Source organism: Capsicum annuum, chromosome 4 (assembly GCF_002878395.1).
Source record: "Capsicum annuum cultivar UCD-10X-F1 chromosome 4, UCD10Xv1.1, whole genome shotgun sequence".
Lineage (NCBI taxonomy): Eukaryota > Viridiplantae > Streptophyta > Magnoliopsida > Solanales > Solanaceae > Capsicum > Capsicum annuum.
Window position 1 is genome coordinate 166,355,424 of NC_061114.1, and position 21,148 is coordinate 166,376,571.

The window sequence follows — 21,148 nt, forward strand, 5'->3', positions numbered from 1 at the left end:
GCCCGGAATCGGACCGACCCTCAACCCGGTAAAATTTCACGGGCCGATTCCGGGTTGACCCAATCCGACCCACTTAACACCCTTAAACTGAACTATTTACTCTTGTCGAGAAGTTTTTCCTTATGGGCAGAAGTAAGAACTAAAATATGTTGTCATAAGACAGATGTTTTAACTCTTGCGCATAAGATAAATGTTCACGATATTTCAAGATAATGAACTTGTGAAGTTGACTAGAAAATTTTCCTTATATACAAATGTTAAAACTTATTTAATAGTAACAAAAAATCAAAATTAAACATATGACAAAAATTTAAGCCAATGGTGCGAAGTTTCTTGCATAATTACCATAGTTCCTACAAAATCCATATCAAGCTCTGGGCCAAACTCGCCGTTGCTATATGGGCTGATCTACTTTCCGTCAAAGCCCAATTTTCCCTCTTAGAGAAACCCTAGCCCTTATAAACCACCCAACCCCTTATTCTCCATCGTCACAGTTTCCTGCTCGCACACTTTATCTCTCTACAGCATCTGCTGTATTTAGCTAAACCCTAGCCGTAAACCTAGAACTTGAAAGCAACAACCATGGCGGAGCGGGGAGGATTTGGCCGTGGATTCGGTGGAAGGGGTGGAAGAGGCAGCGACCGCGGCGGAAGGGGCCGTGGGGGTCGTCGTCCCCGCCGTGATACAGAGGAGGAGAAATGGGTACCCGTGACAAAGCTAGGAAGGCTGGTTAAAGATGGGAAGATCAAGTCATTGGAGCAAATCTACCTTCACTCACTCCCAATTAAGGAGTATCAAATCATCGATAACCTCATCGGACCATCACTCAAAGACGAAGTGATGAAAATCATGCCGGTTCAGAAGCAGACACGTGCCGGTCAGAGAACCCGGTTCAAGGCCTTTGTTGTTGTCGGTGATGGTAATGGTCACGTTGGACTGGGTGTTAAGTGCTCGAAGGAAGTGGCTACTGCTATACGTGGAGCGATTATATTGGCGAAGTTGTCAGTGATTCCAGTGAGGAGAGGTTATTGGGGGAATAAGATTGGGAAGCCACACACAGTGCCTTGTAAGGTTACTGGGAAATGTGGTTCTGTTACTGTGAGGATGGTCCCTGCTCCTCGTGGTGCTGGTATTGTTGCTGCTCGTGTTCCTAAGAAGGTTCTTCAGTTTGCTGGTATTGAAGATGTCTTTACCTCTTCTCGTGGATCCACCAAAACCCTTGGAAACTTCGTTAAGGTTCGATCTTTTATGATTGTGTGTTGGTTCTATTACCATGTTCTAATCTGTTGTGGTATCCATAATTACATGATTATATGCTTACTATATCTACTGATATCACATCTTAAGAAGTGATGTGTATAACATTATATTTATGGTTGGTTGCTACACCGGATAATAAATATCCCTACTTATCCCATCTGGTGTACCAAACAACATTGAACAAAAGAATTAACCAACTGTACATTTTGATTTAAATATATTTGAAATAGTTAATATGGAGATGACTACATGTAAAGGCATCTAGGAGACCGGGTAGTCTGATCCAGTGAAACATGTTGTAAATAGATATGATCTTTGTATATATATACCATCTGAGATAGAAATGTTGTCTTGTGCTTTGAACCAATACAATCTGATCCATGCTTTTTGTGTCCTTATTGTATAACAGATATAGTAACAATTGCGAATTTTATAGTTTCAAATATGGTCATTGTCCAAAACAAAGTTGTTTAGGTTAGTTCCTAAATGGTAGATATATTGAGAGTATCAGTTAAATTCGGACAGTGTGTGTAGTTATTGAATGCAGTGTTAAGCAAGTCAAATTGTGGGACAGGAGTCTGTGCCATTATTAGTTCTATACTTGTGTGTTTTTCTTTCTAGTTAGGTTAAGTTTAATTCTTGAATGTGGATGCTGCAATGCTTGATGTTAGCCCTTTGTTCCTAGAAAGCTATAATATGACTCTATTGCATCCTTCTTTTAAAGAAGGGACTGCAATATAATTGAAGTTTTTTCTGTAACCAACTGTTATTTCTATCCACAGCGTGGGTGATGGTGTTTATATAGTATAAAATCTTTGTTTCAGAACAGGCATTCCATTCTTTGCTTTCCCAGCATTGACCTCTCTGGTTGAATGTTAGAATCAGCTCCACTTGGTTCTTTGTTGCTCGTTTATAATATATCTGCAGGTGGTGTACTAATTGTGTTCAAGTCTAATATCACTCATTATGTATGCAGGCTACCTTCGATTGTTTAATGAAGACTTATGGGTTCCTCACTCCAGACTTTTGGAAAGAGACTCGCTTCACAAAATCTCCATTCCAAGAGTACTTTGATATCTTGGCAAAGCCTGCCAATAAGGTTATTGTCTACGCCGCTGAGGAGGCAGCACCACCTGAGAGAGTTGAGGCTTGATTTGTTAGATGTTATGCTCCCCGCTGTTTTGTTCTTGTAGTTTTCTTATATGAGATATTAGTATCCTAAATTTTGTTTTCTGTCCTGAGGAATGTTTCTTTAGACTTGCAAAAGAAAATGTTTCCTTTTTGTTCTTTTATTTTCATCAATATATATGAACCTTCTGCCTACTTGATTGATCTCGTCTTTAGCTGGAGAGTATTCTTATCAGCTGAGAGCCAAAACATATTGATCTCGTCTTTTTCCTTAATATGTGTTAAAATCCAACAATTCATTTATCATGAAATGGAGGGAGTAGTATGGTCTCGAGTTTCCAGGCATGTTTGGCAAAATTTGCTTGTTGGATTCATTGTTAATGCCATTTGAGTAGCCATCTGTGGTAGGAAGTTTATTCTGTAACTGCATTGACATTGTAAGTATTGCCTATGGTCCAATTAACCCTATGCCTCGGCCTGTCATCAACCAGCTTCAAGTATAATTGTATGACAGAAACTGAGCAACCATCTACCACCTGAGCATGTGCTAATAAACCTCTTGCTGCTATGGTCTTTCTCACGAAGCTTATTGTCAGATAGGTGCTATGACAGGTTGAAGAGTTTTGAAATAGAAAGTATGGATTCATCTTGTCCATAGCCTGTCTGTCTCCTTGGTCGGTCCCAATAAGTTTTGGTAATAATTGCTTTGTTCCAAAGATGTTAATTAGGTTGACTCCTCTGGCTGAATTAGGTAAGCAAGTTCTATTTCAAGCCATTAGTGCTCTTCTAGATATAGTGTTAGTACCTGCCCAAGTATAATTTTGGAGTATGAATCAATCAGTTTTAGCACCTTTATTAGGAGTGACAAACAATGGAGACCAAGGCTTGAAATCCAAACAGGACAGACTGCACCAACTGAGTTTTGCCTGCATAAGACAACTTCTAATCCGTCTATGATGATATTTGGCTACAATGTTGTCACTCAAAGGATCCCATTGTAGACTTGTGAGCCTCTTTGTAGACAAGGAGATGCCAACATATTTGAATGGGAGTTCACTATATCCAAAACCAAATACTTTTTAAATGTTATTGTTCGCTTGCTCAGTTACCTTCGTTTTGTTTACGTGTTTTTTGAAATTTATGTTTCATTTTGCCAGAAGTATAATTATTGTGTATCTTGTATATGGTTATTATTAGGTGTGTTGACAGAGGCGAAGCCAGGATTTCAACTAAGGGGGTTCAATATTCGAAGAAAATCTAGCCGAAGGGGGTTCAACACCTATTATAAATACACAAAAATAATTTTAACCATGTATAAATGGTGTATTTTTCCGTTGAAGGGGGTTCGGCCGAATCCCCTAACAAGGCTTGGCTCCGCCCCTGTGTGTTGATTTCTATTGTATTTTATCGATTTACTTTTTTTTTTTGTCTAGATTGTTTTATTTTGAGCCGAGGGTCTATAGAAAATAACTTCTCTATTTTACATCTGAGATGGTGTTATGGATTGTGTACATTTATCCTCCCTAAATAAATGGGGTTTTTAATTAAATTATCCTCATTTGATTGCATCTAGTGGAGATTTGAATTTGAATGGTTCAGACTTGGTTTATTAAAAATATTTGTTTCATTAAAATTTAAGCATTTATTTAACTTGAATAGGTTTGAATCATTAAAATCTTGAGCAGAAATATATTAAGTGGTATTTTGTGTAGATAATTTCACCACCACTCTATCCACCCTACCCAGTCACCATCACTAACCATCCCTACTATCTAGCCACCATTATTATTACTTGACCAACCACTTCTGTCATCACAACTAGCAATGCAACCTAATACTGTCCACTATTACTACCAATCACTACCGTACATACCACCTCCATCATTATAATTATATTCAATGTTACAACCACCATCATTGTCAACCACCTTTGTAGCCGCCAACAATCGGTTACTACCACCAAATACCCCTGCCATCATAACCATCACTAGCAACCATCATTGTTGTTAACCACTACTCTCAATCGCTACTATACTTACTGCCCTTATCATTAATTATATCCACTGTCACTATTATTGTTGTCATTATTAGCGCCGTTTCCACTATCACAACAAGCATCTGCATTTAATATTACCAACACATTCTTCAACCACCATCATCAATATCCGCCAACTACTGACATCAACCAACCTTACCCTCACAACCATCACTATTACCGACCACCATCATAACGCCTTCATGACACCTGTGACAGCAATACCAACATCATCCACCATCATAATTATTACTCTCTCTGTATAAAAGAAATTTCAATTGAAAACAACAAAAATATTAAAAGCGAAACTTGTGTTGAGTTGGAACTACAAATTAAGATAGGTTTGATAATATTCAAAATAAATAAAAACAGACCTGGGTCGATTGGCGAAAGTTGGCAAGGAAATTGATGCCCCATGCACCTCCTCCCCTATGAAAAAAAGGAGGAAGTTGCGATCGAACTCAAGTTTTGAAAATAAGTAAGGAGTTTTTATCAAGTATATCAGATAGAAGATGATAGAGGCCAACTACTATTGTCTTTCACAATATGGTGTCTATTCATTTGAGTTCTTTCTGTCATAGTCAAATATAATGGTACGCTTTGGTGATGTTACCTACCAAAGTCTGTTAGATCTTTCCGCCCATCCGAAGTGTTGGAAATGACCAACCAAATGATTATCTTAGAATGTCTAATATGCCTATAAATAATGAATTGTACTAATTCACACATGTCTTTCTCCCATCAATCGGTAGTAGTTGAACCAAGGAACAAATCTCATTTCCTTACAGTTAAGTGGCTTTCGGCTCAAAAGTGACTTTCAGCTCCTTTGATAAGAAATGCAAAATAAAAAAGAAAAAAAATTATCAATTCATTATTAAATAATTTAAATATAAAATTTTTTATCAACAATTCTTGTTTATAGGTTTAAGCACATATTTTCTTGGTTGTCTAGGACCTGAATCAGAAGCATTGAATGCAAGACTCTTTCCATGATCATTTGCCATTTAATCAACTATTGTTTTTAGTCGAGATTTTAACTTTTCCTTGTGGTCAATGATATTTTACTCGAGAGAAGCTCATTCCTTAGATGGGTCACGACTTATACAAAGGATAGTCTCTATGAAAAAGAACGAAGCTGCTTGAAAGAAGATTTCAAAATTATCTATGTGAATATAGAAATCACTCATGACCTACTCGGGATAAAGTACGTGTCATCCCCAAATAAAAAAAGAATAGGGGAAGAAGGCTCGAGAAAGCATCCCTAGAAGGGGGAATATCTGAAAAAAGTGTTGGATGAATAATACAATGTTACTATTCTCTTCCTTGTAGGCCATATCCCAGGGGTCTAGGGTTGCTATTTATACTTTTTTTTTGGGCGAATATCGATTGAAAGAATCTCCTTTGACTTCGTTCAAGCCTGGGAGAAATGCATGATTCCCTGGTGCTTCATGGGATGAACATTCGTAGTTTTCCTCACCTAATCTATTATTAACTCATTCGTCCAGGCCTACGACACAATAAGGAATGAGGGAGCGGGTGTATTGACAAAATTGGCTTTCATGAAAAATATTCTGATGGAAAGTCCGCCCAATCACGATTAAACAAAGAACCAACTCTCGAATCTGAATGTGTAACATAAATAATCTCTTTTTACTGGAATGCTACAGGTTAGGCAAACAAGAGGAACCAATCATGTAGGGAACTTAGGTAAAAACTGCACTTTTTAAGCCAGTTTAATATAGTAGTGGTTTCAAATTAATGCAAGCAAATAGAAACTGCTCTTAGGCATAGTCACACAGTTAGTAGACCTTACAAATTTTTTTATGGATGATACGATCCAAAATTCAAAATATAAAGAAATAAAGTATGAAACTAAGATAACAAGGATAGAATAGAGAAATCAATAGATAAATAGACACAAGAAGATAAGAAAAAAGGACAACCGAAGGATATTTCAAATACAATGAGCATCCATAAGATTATCACCAAACAAATATCTCTTAGAATGACCACGAGGGAATCAAAACTCCCTTTCAACTACCGTTGCTAAGCGATAATCAACTTAGGCTTTTCCAATCTCTCACAATCTCTCAAGAGTCATAAAAATCTACCTAATAAAAATGAAAGACAAGCTATTTATAGTCTATGCCTAAGTTTGTCACAAATGGGCCTAAAAGAGACCTAACAAGAAAGCTGCCATATTTGGCGATATGGGTAGGATAATTAGTGATTTGCCCATGTAATTAGTGATTCCCCTTATGTCGCCAAAATGGAAAAAATGTCCTTTAGCTTTTTCTTATCGTGGTTGGTTCTTTAATGCTCCAAGCCACCTTTCAAACATGATATTGCTTATTTAAAGTCTCAAAAAAGGTTTTCCAAACATATTCTTATATCTTTATGTCCTTATGATGTCTATGGATTGGATTCTATTGTGTTTACCTTGGAATATAGGTCTTAAAAGGTTGGTTCCAATTTGGATTGTATCATCCTCCCGTTCTTTAAAAAGATTCATCCTCGAATCCACTTTGCAAATCCATAGGGAAAACAAACAACCAAAACATCCTTATGGCATGAGGGTTAATATTAGCAACAATAATTTTATCATCATGCCAAGGATGGTCACACTTAACATATGACTAAGCATCATAATATTCAATAAAAGAGAGGTATCATTATAACATAATTATAACACCCTAGATTTTGGTCCCTGAAAAATTTCTTGACTTTGAGCTTACTGCCCAAATTATGACTCACCTTACGAGTCCTAAAGTGTCTTGACGGGTTATAGGACCCCAATTATATAGTGACCAATGAGGTTGCCCAAGGTGCCTATTCTAAGTACGACTAGACTCAACGAGTCGTCAAGACTCTAAATGAGTTGTATAGTGCTTCTCGTAGCAAAACCAATAAGGGTACCTAATTTTTGTGCCTTGACAATGACTAGGACACTACATGTCATAATGACACATTACGAGTCGTAGTGTGTGACTCAGAGGGTCACCAGTGAGGGGTATTTAAGCTACTTCTTAGATTACGAGTCATGGAGACGACTAGTAGCCTAACTTTTTTTTAAGAAATGGACCTTACCCAGGGCTGTCACATCCCGTGTTGGTCAGGGGTTAATCCATACACCCCTAAGCCGTATCATAAATAAAATAAATAAAAGTACAAAGAGGGGGACATATACCTTACCTCTGACCTATGGTGGTTTAAAGTCAACTAACCTACTAAGGCCGATCGACTCATCCTTGATACTAAAAATGAAATCTAGATCTAAGCACCTAGAAGAGAGGACTCCTTTCAGCACAATATAATCTAGGAAAATATAAATAAGAGAGACTCTCCCCTTACAAGGTAAGAAGAAAATAAAAACAAAACTTGTTCTCTTCATGAAAGCTATAAACTAATGAGAATAATGTAGATGAAGATAGTGAGATGGGATAAGTAAAACAAGTGAGTACCTGTGCAAGAAGATCCAACCCAAGTGAATCTAAGAAGGCTGCTTTATGCGTTTTAACTTCTTTCATCTGAAATTAATCATTTCCACCTTATCCAGCATATAATAACCTCTATTATCATGTGGTAACTGATGATAAGTATAATACTGCTCTGTACTGTCAGAGTTGCTAGCTAAGTGGATCAAACAGGTTATTTCACCTCCTTGGAACCTTATTTATTACATCACCGAGTTACGAGATTTGATCAGATTACTGGATTATTTTTATTGTAAGCATGTCTATAGAGAAGCAAACTAGTAGCCTAACTTCACGAGTCATAAAATGCCCCGTGATAACTGAATTTTACACTTTTAAGTGAGGGAATTCTTGTCATTTCCCTCCTTACCCACTCAGGACCGACGTCCATAAAACACCTAAAGAGGGTTATTTCCATCACTTTAACAATCAAATACATCCTCTATTTATCCCTAAGACAACAACTAGGTTTCCAAAGAATTGACAACTAGAGAATCCAATGGTTGATTTCTCTCCGTAATTCTTGATATCTCAGATATGTTACTCTTACCCTAAGTTTATTTTTTTAAAAACATGTATTTACAATTGTTATTCTTGTGATTAAATTATGGTTTATATATATGGGTTGAAGGTTTTGAGCCTCAATGAATGAATTGTTTTTCCCATGAATTTTATGAATGATTCACAGTTTGAATTGATAGTCTTGAACTATTTGGGGTGCATGGGTGTTGTTAATTGAAATGGGGGGTCATGGATTCCCAAAATTAATGGTTTTGAATATTGTAAATGGTATAACCTTAACCCAATCTTGTAAAATTTGTTTTGAATATGAGTATACACATATTGAACTATTCTTGAATTATGACAATTGCATAAAAAGGCTAATGGATAGAATGGTTTGAGAGTCCTTTATGGCCATGTATTGATTTTGAAATGGAACTTGGGAGTCCAGATGGCTAAACGGGTTTGAGTCCTAAATGGCTAAATATTTTAAAGTCCTATTGGCTGATGGGTTAGAATCCCAATTGGCTAAATGGGCCAGAGTCCTATTAGTTAGTGGGTTAGAGTCCCACTGGCTATTTGATTTGGAATGATGAAATTCTCTTGCAAGTTATAGTCGGTATAAAAATACCACTTGATATTGCCTTAATGAATGCCTCCTTGATCAAATGAATGGTTATGTGCTAAATATTTTAATTGGGCTTAAAGGGGGTTGTGTATCTAAGCTATGAAAGTGGAGGTCCCGAGGGACCAATACTGGAAACTATATTTGAAGGGCATACGGGTCTAAATGGCTGGGTGTTCGAGTTACCCTTATTTTATGATCAGGTGTTCATGTTAACCTTATTATATGACCCGATCTTCGAGTCCATGTGGTTTATCATACATATGATTATTCTCCAATTCATATGGCTATAAGCACTGAGGCTCGACCAGGGGGTGGGACCTAGGTCCCATATATCCTATGGATACTATTATGATGACAGATCTACATAGTCTAGGCTAATATTTTACGTTCATGGTAAACCTTGTTCCCTACCCCAACATGTTATATATATATGTATGTACAATGTGTGCATGTGAATTTTACTATGGTTTTTGACTTGGCATTAATTTATCCCTTTCCTTAGTTACATGCTAGCGCTCACCCTGCTAACCATCTCCGGATGCTGTATCCCTACATGATATAGGAATCAGAGACACTTTTACTTTTTCTACGTAGTGATAGAATTTTTGAATTTTTAACAATCACCTTTGAAGTGATGAGCTTCCATTCTCTATCATTTTGAAGTCTCATTTACATCTTAGATTATTTTTATTGGATTTTTTTAGCTATTATCTGGGGTATGTCCCAACTTAGATTGGTTTTGGTCTATTTTGAAGTTTTGTGGATTGCTGTGTATTGAGATGTTGTTGAAGTTCTTAAATTCCTTTCTGAGTTTCCTGTCTTGTTATATGTTCAGAATTCATCTACTACTAGCTATATTGTATTCTGTTCTACTAGGCAAAGAGGGTAGTCTTTGGTCCTTGGTGGACTTAAGATACCTGTCATGTCCAAGCCCTGGTTTGGGTCGTGACAAGTTTGGTATCAGATCCCTAGGTTCATGGTTAATTGGGTGTCCATAAAGCCGTGTCAAGTAGAGTCTCTTTTATGGGTATATAGCGTGCCACTCTTATAAGGGAGAGGCTACAAGGAATTTAGGAATGTTTTTCTTTCATGTATTCAACTTTTGAGCTATAGTGTCTAGGATGTTGAAATCTCCTCTAATTCCCATTTGTTTACATTTCAGGTCATACCTTACGAAGATCTGATGCTCGTGGAATACAACATGGTTAATTGGGTCCAGGCCCTAGTTTGGGTCGTGACAAGTTTGGTATCAGATCCCCAGGTTCATGGTTAATTGGGTATCCATAAAGCCGTGTCAAGTAGAGTCTCTTTTATGGGTATATAGCGTTCCACTCTTATAAGGGAGAGGCTACAAGGAATTTAGGAATGTTTTTCTTTCATGTATTCAACTTTTGAGCTATAGTGTCTAGGATGTTGAAATCTCCTCTAATTCCCATTTGTTTACATTTCAGGTCATACCTTACGAAGATCTGATGCTCGTGGAATACAACATGGATGAAACTCATCCTACTTATATGGTACAAACCCAGTCTAGGGTTCGTGCTTTTGATTTTCCTCGTGGAGTTCTATCGATTCTCTCTAACCTTCTCGAACTCCTCAGGGTGATATGTATAATGCTGAGTTTCGTCAGTCGATCCATTTGCCTAGTCAGCTGGTGGCATCTCAGTTGCACTATTCTGAGCGTGTTGCTTTTGTTGCTTCATATTCTGAGGCCATAAGGGTTGGTCAATTCATGAGGTTGAGTCCTCTGACTTTCACTGATTCCAAGGTTGAGGGGGATCCTCAAGGGTTCATAGATAAGATGGAAAAAATCTTCTTAGTGATGCATGCTTCTGACTTTGAGGGTGTGGATTTCACCACATATTAGCTAAAGGATATGGCATTAAGTGGTATGAAGAGTGGGAGCAGTCGAGGGGTGAAGATGCTGACCTAGATATATAGGATGATTTCTAGTGCATTTCTTGATAGTTTTTTTCCTCAAGAGTTGAATGAGGAAAAAGTTGAGGAGTTTGTGAATTTGAAACAAGGCAGGATAACTGTGAAAGAGTATGCCTTAAAGTTTCATTAGTTGTCTCGCTATGCTCTGGAGTTGGTGTCTTCTATAGGTCTAAGATAAGGAAGTTTGCTTCAAGCTGATCTCGGGACTTGGTGTTAGAGTGTAAGGCTGCCTTGCTGAATAATTAAATGGATATCTCTAGGCTTGTGGTGTACATATAATAAGTTGAGGAGGAAAATAAGAAACAAGTCGAAATAGGAGAAAGGCAAAGTAAGAAATTCAAGTATTCAGAGCAGGATGAAGGCCAACAAATTAGTGGTACAAATGATAGGCAGTCGCCTATGAAAATGTGGGGAACTTATGGTTTTTATTCTGCGGCTAGTTCTCCATATACGAAGTCATTCGGTGATCGTTGCTTTTAGGCTAATAGTGGGTTTAACGCATAAGGTTCCTAATTGTAGGACAATAAAGCTCAGTCTCCCAATCTTATCCCCTTTGTCATTTTTGTGGGCAGGTACATCATGAAGTGCGTGATGAGGGAAGGAATAAGTTCTTCAAGTATGGTCAGCTTGGTTACTTACAATGGGGTTGTCCTTCAGGGTTGCTTTTGGATATAATAAGGTTTGTTTGCTATTTACTCAACTTCTACACCAAAGGGTACTACTTTTAGTACCGTTACTGGTCAGAATCGTCTGTATGCTCTTGCCACCCATCAGGAATTTGAGGCTCTTCCTGATATTATCACTAGTACATTATAACTCTTCTCTTGTAACATGTATTATTTATATGATTGAGGGTCTATTTTTTCTTATGTGACCCTTTATGTGGCTATTCATTTTGGTTTTGGTCCTGAGTGTATTTATTATCTCTTTTATGTGTCTACCCTAGTGGGTGACTCTGTTGTGGCTAAAAAAGTCTATAGGGGTTTTGTGGTATCCATCTATGGTAGACAAACATTGGTGGATTTGATAAATTTAGATATGTTAGACTTTGATGTTATTTTAAGGATGGATTGGCTCCATTCGTTCTATGCATCTCTTAATTATAGAACTCAAAGGGTCAGTTTCCAATTTTTGAATGAACAAGTGAATGAGTGGGAAAGTAGTTCTCTAGCTCCTAAGAGGAGGTTCATTTCTTATCTTAGAGCCTGAAAATTTATTTCCAAGGGGCATCTATATCATTTAGTTCAGGTTAAGGATTCTAATCCTGAGGTCCCCTTTTTGAAATCTATCCCTATAGTCAATAAGTTCCCCAACGTGTTTCGTGATGATCTTTTTGGTATTCCTCCCAATAGGGAAATAGACTTTGGGATTGACCTTCTTTTGGATACCTGTCCTATCTCTATCCCTCCTTATAGAATTGCTCCGGCTGAGTTGAAAGAGCTTAAAGTACAATTGAAAGATCTTCTTGATGAAGGTTTTATTCGCCCTAGTATTTTTTCCTGGGATGCTCACATGCTTTTCATGCATAAGAATAATGGATCCATTCAAATGTGTATAAACTATCAACAGTTGAACAAGGTGATTGTGAAGAATAAGTATCCTCTTCCTAGGATAAGTGACTCTTTGACCATCTTCAAGGTACTAGATGCTTTTCTAAGATTGATCTTTGATTGGGTTATCATCAGTTGAAGATTAGGGAGGTGTATATCCCTATGACTCCTTTTCATACCCGGTATGGTCATTATGAGTTTTTGGTCATGTCGTTCGATTTGACTAATATCCCAGCGATATTTATCGATTTTATGATCGGGTATTTTATCAGTTGTATACTTATTCATCATTGTGTTTATTGATGATGTCTTGGTATATTCTAAGAATTAGGGGGATCATACCAATTACCTCCGTATAGTGTTGCAGACCCTTAAGAATCAACACTTGTATGCTAAGCTTTCAAAGTATGAGTTTTGGTTGAATATTGTTACTTTTCTGAGTTATGTTATTTCTAGTGAGGGGATCATAAAAAGTTGTGGTGGTTAATAAATGGCTTATACCCATAATTCTATCTGATATTCGGAGTTTCTTGGGTTTAGCCGGGTATTATATGAGGTTTGTGAAGAGTTTATCTTCGATCGCTGCTCCATTGACTAAGTTGACTCAGAAAATGGTAAAGTTTCTGTGGTCTGATGCTTGTAAGGGTTGTTTTAAGAAGTTGAAGGATAAGTTGCCTTTGGCTCTAGTTTTGACCCTACCTGAGGGTACTGATGGTTTTGTTGTTTATTGTGATGCGTCCCGTATGAGACTGGGTTATGTTTTAATGTAGCATGGTAGGGTGGTGGCGTATGCCTCTACGAAGTTGAAGGTGCATGAGAGAAATTATCCGACTCATAATTTAGAGTTGTTGTTGGTGGTTTTTTCTTTGAAGATTTGGCATCATTACTTGTATGGAGTTCATGTTGACATATATTCTGATCATAAGAGCTTGCAATATATGTTCACCCAGAAGGAGTTGAATCTCAGGCAACAGAGATGGCTTGAGTTTCTCAAGGATTATGTTATGAGTCTCCATTATCATCTAGGTAAAGCTAATATGTTTGTTGATTCTCTTAGCAGGTTGTTCATGGGGAGCTTATCTCATGTGGATGAGGAGAAACTAGGTTTAGTGAAGGATATTCACTATTTGGATAATCTTGGAGTTCTTCTTTAGGATTTCGAGGAAGGTGGGGTGATCTTTCAAGAGGTGGTGAAGTTCTCTCTTGGTACTGAGGTAAAGGAGAAGCAGGTTTTAGATCCTATTTTGATGCGAATCAAAGATGATGTGGGTTAGCAAAAAGTCATGACTTTGGGTATTAGTGGTGATGGTAGCAGATTATGTGTTCCCGATGTTGATTGGCTGTGATAGAGGATCTTGGTTGAGTCTCATGAGTCAAGGTACACTGTTTATCCTAGTTTGACTAAGATTTATGTAAGACCCCATAAGATCCTAACTCGTTTTAGCTCACTCTTGCATGTTAAAGGGGTCCAAGACTTAGAAAATTTCACTAAGTGTTAAGACTTAGTGATTTCCAAAGCCCCTTAAACTTTGACGATTTTAATTACGACCTTCTCGGCCTTAGAACATTGATTATTAAGTTGATTCATGATCGGGGTGGTCGGTAGCATGTCCTGGGTAAGTTTCGAATGAGGTTTGAGGCTTATTTGGATGTTCAAACCAGCGATTCAGCGTAATAGGGCTGCGACGTGCCTCTTATCACGTTGGTGGGGTACAATACGATACGTCATCTAATGCATCGACTGAGTGATGCGTCACTGGCCACGTTTTAGCTTAATTAATTCCTGGTCTAGGAGGGTATTTTAGTCTTTTTCCCTCACTTTACCTCAGCCATAACACAGGATTAAAGCCCTCAAAAGCATATTTGGTCATCTTTTACTCAAATTATCTCTTGAAAACCATTCTCTCTCAAGATAAACTCTATCCCCTTCAAGATTCAAGCTCAAGTTTCAAGAAAACCACCAAGAACCTTCACGAATTCTTCAATTAAGGTATTTTTGATGTTTATCCATGGGTCCTTTTCACCCATGGAGTCCAAGAATCTATTTTCAAGTTTAAAATTTTGATCTTTATATGTTATCATGAATTATGTCCATGAACTTCTATGAATTTTGAGTTTTATACCATATTTACGTGTGTTTTCGTTGAATATTACCCCTTGACATGTTTGAAGGATGAAAGTTGCATGTTAAATTCTTAACCCATGATTTTAGAATTGAAGTTATGTTATTATCCTATGAATTACACTATTCCCATGCTTAAACCCATGAATTCCAAGTGTTTGATGAAATGTCTAAATAATTTTGGGTTTGAACAAAGACTACTTATTCTGGTTTTCAAAGCTTTAGTATATTCTTATTATTATTTTCATTGAGTCCTTGGGGTTATAATACCCAAAAATTTAGCTGTTTACATAGTCCCAGTATTTGTAGAACGATCTCATATAAACCATAAGCATTATCCTTCAATAAGTTAGTATGATCAGTTGTTGGTTCAGTCACGATTATTTCATTTTCAGAATTAATGTCTTCAGTTGGGAGTAATACTTAGCACCGAGTAAACTTAGGGATGACGTCTCCCCCGTCACTTAGGCTTGAGGTGTTAGTACCAGTCCATAGGTTCTAGACCTACGGCGCCACCGTAGACTTTGAGGGGTCCCCCATCAGTTAGGCATGACACCCTCGTCCTTTAGCACATCAGATAGTGGATCCACTTAGCCAGTCTTAGCAATTCACATAGCCAGTCTTAGCACCCGTGGCACGGTACTAACACCCTTCCAACCGGGGTTACAAGTTGGACCTTGATAATATATTGGGGCATGTCAGTTATAGCTAGCTCCTAGAGTTTTAGTTTAGTCTTAAGTATAATTCAGTTCAGGTTTGTATTGACCATAACATACAATTTTTAGTTATTCAATTACCAGATTTTAGTGATTTTAGTTTATGGACTATTTCAGTATCATGTTATATGCTTGGTCATGTATTCTCTGATTTTACAGCTTTCACGCATACCATGCATCAGTTATCTCATGCTATTCATTCAGGCAGTTATTATTTATGTACATGGGCCCATGCATATCAGTCTAACCCTATCTAGCATACCAGTACATTCAAAGTACTAATCGTATACTCGTTTCTTATGCTATGATGTATCATATCATAGGTTCAGACGCTCAAGTTCTCGACTCCACCAACACCACCCAGTGCATCAATAGCAGTAGTAGTGGTAAGTCCTCATACTCCAAGGACCATTTATGGTTATTTCAGTGTTTTAGTTCAGTATCCAGTTGGAGTTAGTTGGAGACTTATCCCATCAACTCCACAGTCAGTTTGTTAGAGGCTTTCAGACACTTTCAGATAGTTAGTCAGTTATCAGTTATTTTTGACAGTCTTTATAGTATTGTGTTTAGACAATTGTTTTCAAGCTTAAATTTTACAGATGTTTTAGTATTTAAACCTTATGGCGCTTTTAGTTTTCCGCATATGTGTATATTTTTTTATCAGTTTATTTAGTGCTCACAGCAAGTACCAGCTTATGGGTTGGCTTGGGGTCACTTGTGATCGTAAACATCGTGTGGCATCTAGGGTGTACTCCTGGGGTATTACAATCTTAGTATCAGAGCCTAAGGTTTTAAAATATCCTAGGGATTCTGAAAGCCATGTTGAGTAGAGCCTTGTGCATGGGTGTGAAATGCGCCACACTTATGGACAAGAGGCTACAAAATATTTTAGGAGAAGTTTTCCTTCTTTCAGTATTCATATCGTGTGAATGAGAATGATCTCAATTTAAACTCTCTTTCTAATTCAATCTTGTTTCCGTCTACAGTATATGCCTCCCAGAAAGAATAGCAGAAGAAGAAATGAGAATCAGCCGGCACCTCCACTTGTTCAGGAAGCTCCCTTGAACGAGCATGTCTCTCATGATGAATTCATAAACTCCTTCACTACTTTAGATCACTTAGTAGTAGCTCAGAATAATAAGCAGGCTACTGTCCCAGCCATTCCAGTAGCAAACTCTACCGCAGCTAGGATTTGGGACTTACTTGAACGAGCATGTCTCTCATGATGAATCCATAAACTCCTTCACTACTTTAGATCACTCAGTAGTAGCTCAGAATAATAAGCAGGCTACTGTCCCTGCCATTCCAGTAGCAAACTCTACCGCAGCTAGGATTTGGGACTTTACCCAATAAACCCTCCTCTGTTTTTGGGATTCAAGTCTGATGAGGATCCGAACGAGTTTGTTGACTTGGTTCAGAAGGTAACTGACATTATTATTGTGACCTTTAGTGAGAGTGTAGAGTTGGGTGCTTACTAGTTATAGGACGTAACTCACCTAGTATAAGCTGTGGAAGGGGGATAGAGGCATAGATGTAGGGCATATTAAATAAGAGGAATTTTCTACTACCTTTTTAGATAGGTTCTTTCCCTTAGAGTTAAGGGAAGATAAGGTGCAGGAATTTATTAACTTGAAGTAGGGTAACAAGAGTGTGAGGGAGTATTTCCTTAAGTTTACCCAGTTGGCTAGGTATTCTCATTCGATGGTGGCTGATAACAGGTCTAAAATGATAAGTTGGTCTCTGTTGTAGCTAATAGCATGGTCAAGGAGTGTAGGACTGCAATGTTGATGAAGGAAATAAACTTGTCTAGGATTATGGTCCATGCTCAGCAGATTGAGCAGTAGAAGGTTAAGGTAAAAGAAAGGGAGAACAAGAGGTCTAGGATAGGTAGCTTTAATTTTACTCAGTCGAGGTCAGAGGGTGGTAACCATCCTTAATTCTGTTAGAAATCTTTAGCTCCAGCTTTGTCTTTAGCTAGTGCTCCTATGCCAAAGTTCATAATTGGTAATCGAGATAGGGTGCTAGGCTCTAAGACTCAGGGTAGTGTGAATAGTGGTCAAACTAATCCCCTCCGCAAAAAATATGGTAGGAATCTTTAAGGGGTATGCAGGGCTGGCAGCGATGTGTGTTTTAGATATAGAAATCCAGGCGACAGGTTGAAGGAATCTTCGAATGGTATGTGGAAGGGTATGAATGATCACTAGTAGGGTCAGACTAACTCTTCAGCAGCACCAACAGGTCGCCCGACCCAGCAAGGCAACACTTCTAGTGCTACCAACGGTCAGCACTAGAATAGATTGTATGCACTTCTGTCCTATCATGATCAAGAAAGTTCTCTTAATGTTATTACAAGTGTGTTACAGGTCTTTTATTTATATTTTTATGTTTTGTTAGATCTCGGAGCTTCTCTTTCTTTTGTAACTCTCTATATAACTATGAATTTTGGTGTCAGTCCTGAGACTTTAGCACAACCCTTTTTAGTGTCTACTCCAGTAGGTGTCTATATTATAGACAGTCCGGTATACAGGAACTGTCCGGTCATAATATCCTAAAAAGTTACTTCAGCTGACCTTGTGGAGTTGAGATAACGGATTTTGATGTCATTTTCTTCATAGATTGGCTCCACTCATGCTATGCTTTAGTTGATTGTAGAAAGAGGGTTATTCATTTTCAGTTTTTGAATAAACCTGTCCTAGAATGGAAGCATAGTACTTTAGCACTTAAGGGTCAGCTTGTTTTGTACCTTAGAGTGAGAAAAATAATATCTAAGGAGTGTTTATACCATCTTGTTTGAGTCAAAGATGCCAGTTTGAAGACTTTCAGTCTCGAGTTAGTTTCAGTAGTGAGGGAATTTCTAGATGTGTTACCTAAAGATCTTCTCAGGGTTCATCCCAAAAGGGAAATTGACTTTGGAATAGGCCTTCGTCTAGATACCTAGCCTATCTCTATTTCTTCCTACAGAATGGCTCCAATAGAGCTTAGGGAGTTACAAGAATAGTTAAAAGACCTCTTAGACAAAGGATTCATCAGACCAGTGTTTACCCATGGGGCGCTCCAATCTTTTTCGTGCATAAGAAAGATGGTTCTCTTAGAATGTGTATCGATTACCGTCAATTGAATAAAGTCATAAATCAAGAATAAGTATCCATTACCCAGGATTGATGACTTATTTGACCAACTTCAGGGTGCCAGTTATTTCGCTAAGATAGACTTCAGATTCGTCTGCCACTAGCTCAGAGTCAGAGAATGTGACATTCCAAAAATAGCTTTTAGAACTCGGTATGGTCACTTTGAGTTTTTTGTCATGTCCTTTGGTCTGAAAAATACCGCAGTAGCTCTTATGGACTTGATGAATCGAGTGTTCAAACAGTACTTGGGCATGTTCATCATAGTCATCATAGATGATATCCTTGTCTATTTCCATAATGAAAATGATCACGCAGACCACCACAAAATAGTATTGTAGACTCTTAGAGCCCATTAACTATTTGCCAAATTCAATAAGTGAAAGTTTTGGATAAGATTAGTAGATTTCCTTGGCCATATTATTTTCGCTGATGGCATTAGAGTTGACCCTCAAAAGACCAAAGCAGTGAGAAACTGGCCCCAACCTATTTCTCTATTAGATATTAAGAGTTTCTTAGGTTTGGCTGGATATTATTGATGGTTTGTTGAAGGCTTTTCATCTATTGCACCCCCCCATGTCCAGATTGACTCAGAAGAACATCAAGTTTTAGTGGTCAAATTCTTGCAAGAAGAGTTTTCAGCAGTTGAAGACTCAACTTACTTCATCCCAAATTTTGACCTTGCTAGATGGTTCAGATAGATTTGTTGCTTACTGGGATACTTCTAGAGTTGGTTTGGGGTTCGTTTTGATGCAGAGAGGTAATGTTATAAACTATGTATCTACACAGGTTAATCCTCATGAGAAGAATTATCACACCAATGACCTTGAGTTAGCAACCGTTGTGTTTGCCTAAAAGATTTAGAGGCATTATCTGTATGGGGTACATATTGATGTGTTTACAGATCACAAGAGTTTGCAGTATGTGTTATTGCAGAAAGTGTTAAATATTCGTCAGATAAGGTGGTTAGAATTATTGAAAGATTATGATATGAGTGTTTTGTATCATCTGAACAAGGACAATGTAGTGGAAGATGCCCTTCGTAGATTGTCTATGAGTATTGTTGCTCATGTTGAGAGTGATAAAAAGAAGTTGGTTCAGGAGGTTCATCAGTTGGATAGATTAGGCATTCATTTGGTTGACTCAGCTGAGGGTAGTGTATGGGTTCAGAAAAGTTTAGAATCTTCTTTGGTTGCCAAAGTGAAAGAAAATCAAGATAAGGATTCTAGTCTAGTTATGTTGAAGGAGTTAGTCAGAGATCAAAAGGTAGAGGTTTTCTCCTAAGAGAAGATGGTGCGTTGCGGTGTCAGGGTAGGCTGTGCATACCGTGTGTTGATGGGTTAAGGCAGTAAATTCTTGTAGAATCACATGGTGCGCCTTACTTAATTCACCTAGGAGCTACTAAGATGTACCGTGATTTGTGGGAAATCTATTGGTGGAGTGGAATGAAGAGAGATATTGTAAAATTTGTAGCAAAGTGTTCTAATTGTTAGTAGGTTAAGGTTGAGCACCAAAGGCCTAGTGGCTCTATGTAGGAGTTCAGGATACCCACTTAAAAGTGGGAAGAGTTAAACATGAACTTTGTGATAGAGTTGCCTCGTTCACGTCGTCAGCATGATTCGATTTGGGTTATTATAGATAGAATGACCAAATCAGCCCATTTCTTACCAGTCCATACTTCTTATTCAGTCGAAGATTATTCCAAGCTCTATATTAAAGAGTTGGTTAGGTTACATGGAGTCCCATTGTTCATTATTTTAGATAGAGGTACTCATTTTACCTCTTACTTTTGGAAAGCTTTTCAGAAGGGCTTTGGCACCCAAGTTTGTCTCAATATAACCTTTCACTCTCAGATATATGGTCAGGCAGAGAGGATTATTCATACCTTAGAGGACATATTCAAATTTTGTGTTATCGACTTTAAGGGCAGTATGATCACTTGTCACTAATTGAGTTTACTTACTGTAATAGTTATCATTCTAGTATTCAGATGGCTCTATTTGGGGCTCTCTATGTGAGGAGATATAGATCTCCTATTGGTTGGTTTGAGGTAGGTGAGACTGTGTTGATAGGTACAGATTCAGTATTTAATCCATTGAAGAAAGCTTAGGTAATCAGAGAAATGCTTAAGACAACCCAAAGCTGCCAAAAATCATATGCGGATGTTCATAGGAAGGATCTCGAGTTAGCAGTTAGAGACTCAATTTATTTGAAATCTCTCCCATGAAGGGAGTGAAAAAGTTTATCAAGAAGGGAAAACTTAGTCCCCGATATGTTGGACCTTACAGGATCTTGAGTCATTTTGAAAAAGTAGTTTACGAGCTTGAATTGCCTGCAGACTTGGCATCCGTTCACCAAGTGTTCCATGTTTCTTTATTAAAGAAGTGTATTGGCGATCCAGCTGTAGTTGTTCCCTTAAAAGTGTAGATGTTCAGGATAGCATTTCGTATGAAAAGATCCCAGTTGAGATCCTAGATTGTCAGATTTGGAGACTAAGGAACAAAAATGTTTCCCTGGTTAAAGTTTTATGGAGGAATAAGCTTGTTGAGGGAGCCACTTGGAAAATAGAAGCATATATGCAAACCAAGTACCCTCACCTCTTCTCTGCAAACTTAGATTCAGTTCGAGGTAATAGTTTTCCCTTAGATTATCTCTTTTCTATCCTCAGTTAC

At 37.8% G+C, this 21,148-nt stretch overlaps 1 protein-coding gene across 1 annotated transcript; it reads left to right on the forward strand.

Annotated features, from left to right (window-relative positions):
* The first annotated feature begins 348 nt into the window (after window positions 1–348).
* Window positions 349–2,583, forward strand: LOC107867754 (40S ribosomal protein S2-3). Its single transcript, XM_016714145.2, has 2 exons — window positions 349–1,236; window positions 2,237–2,583. The coding sequence occupies exons 1-2, from the start codon at window positions 583–585 to the stop codon at window positions 2,411–2,413; spliced, it is 831 nt and encodes a 276-aa protein (XP_016569631.1). The 5' UTR covers window positions 349–582; the 3' UTR covers window positions 2,414–2,583.
* Window positions 2,584–21,148: the final 18,565 nt, after the last annotated feature.

Bases quoted from the DNA above. Each gene is read 5' to 3' on its own strand.
- LOC107867754 (XM_016714145.2), top strand. From the start codon at position 583: ATGGCGGAGCGGGGAGGATTTGGCCGTGGATTCGGTGGAAGGGGTGGA. The intron at 1,237-2,236 runs GTTCGATCTTTT...TTATGTATGCAG, and splicing joins CCCTTGGAAACTTCGTTAAG to GCTACCTTCGATTGTTTAAT.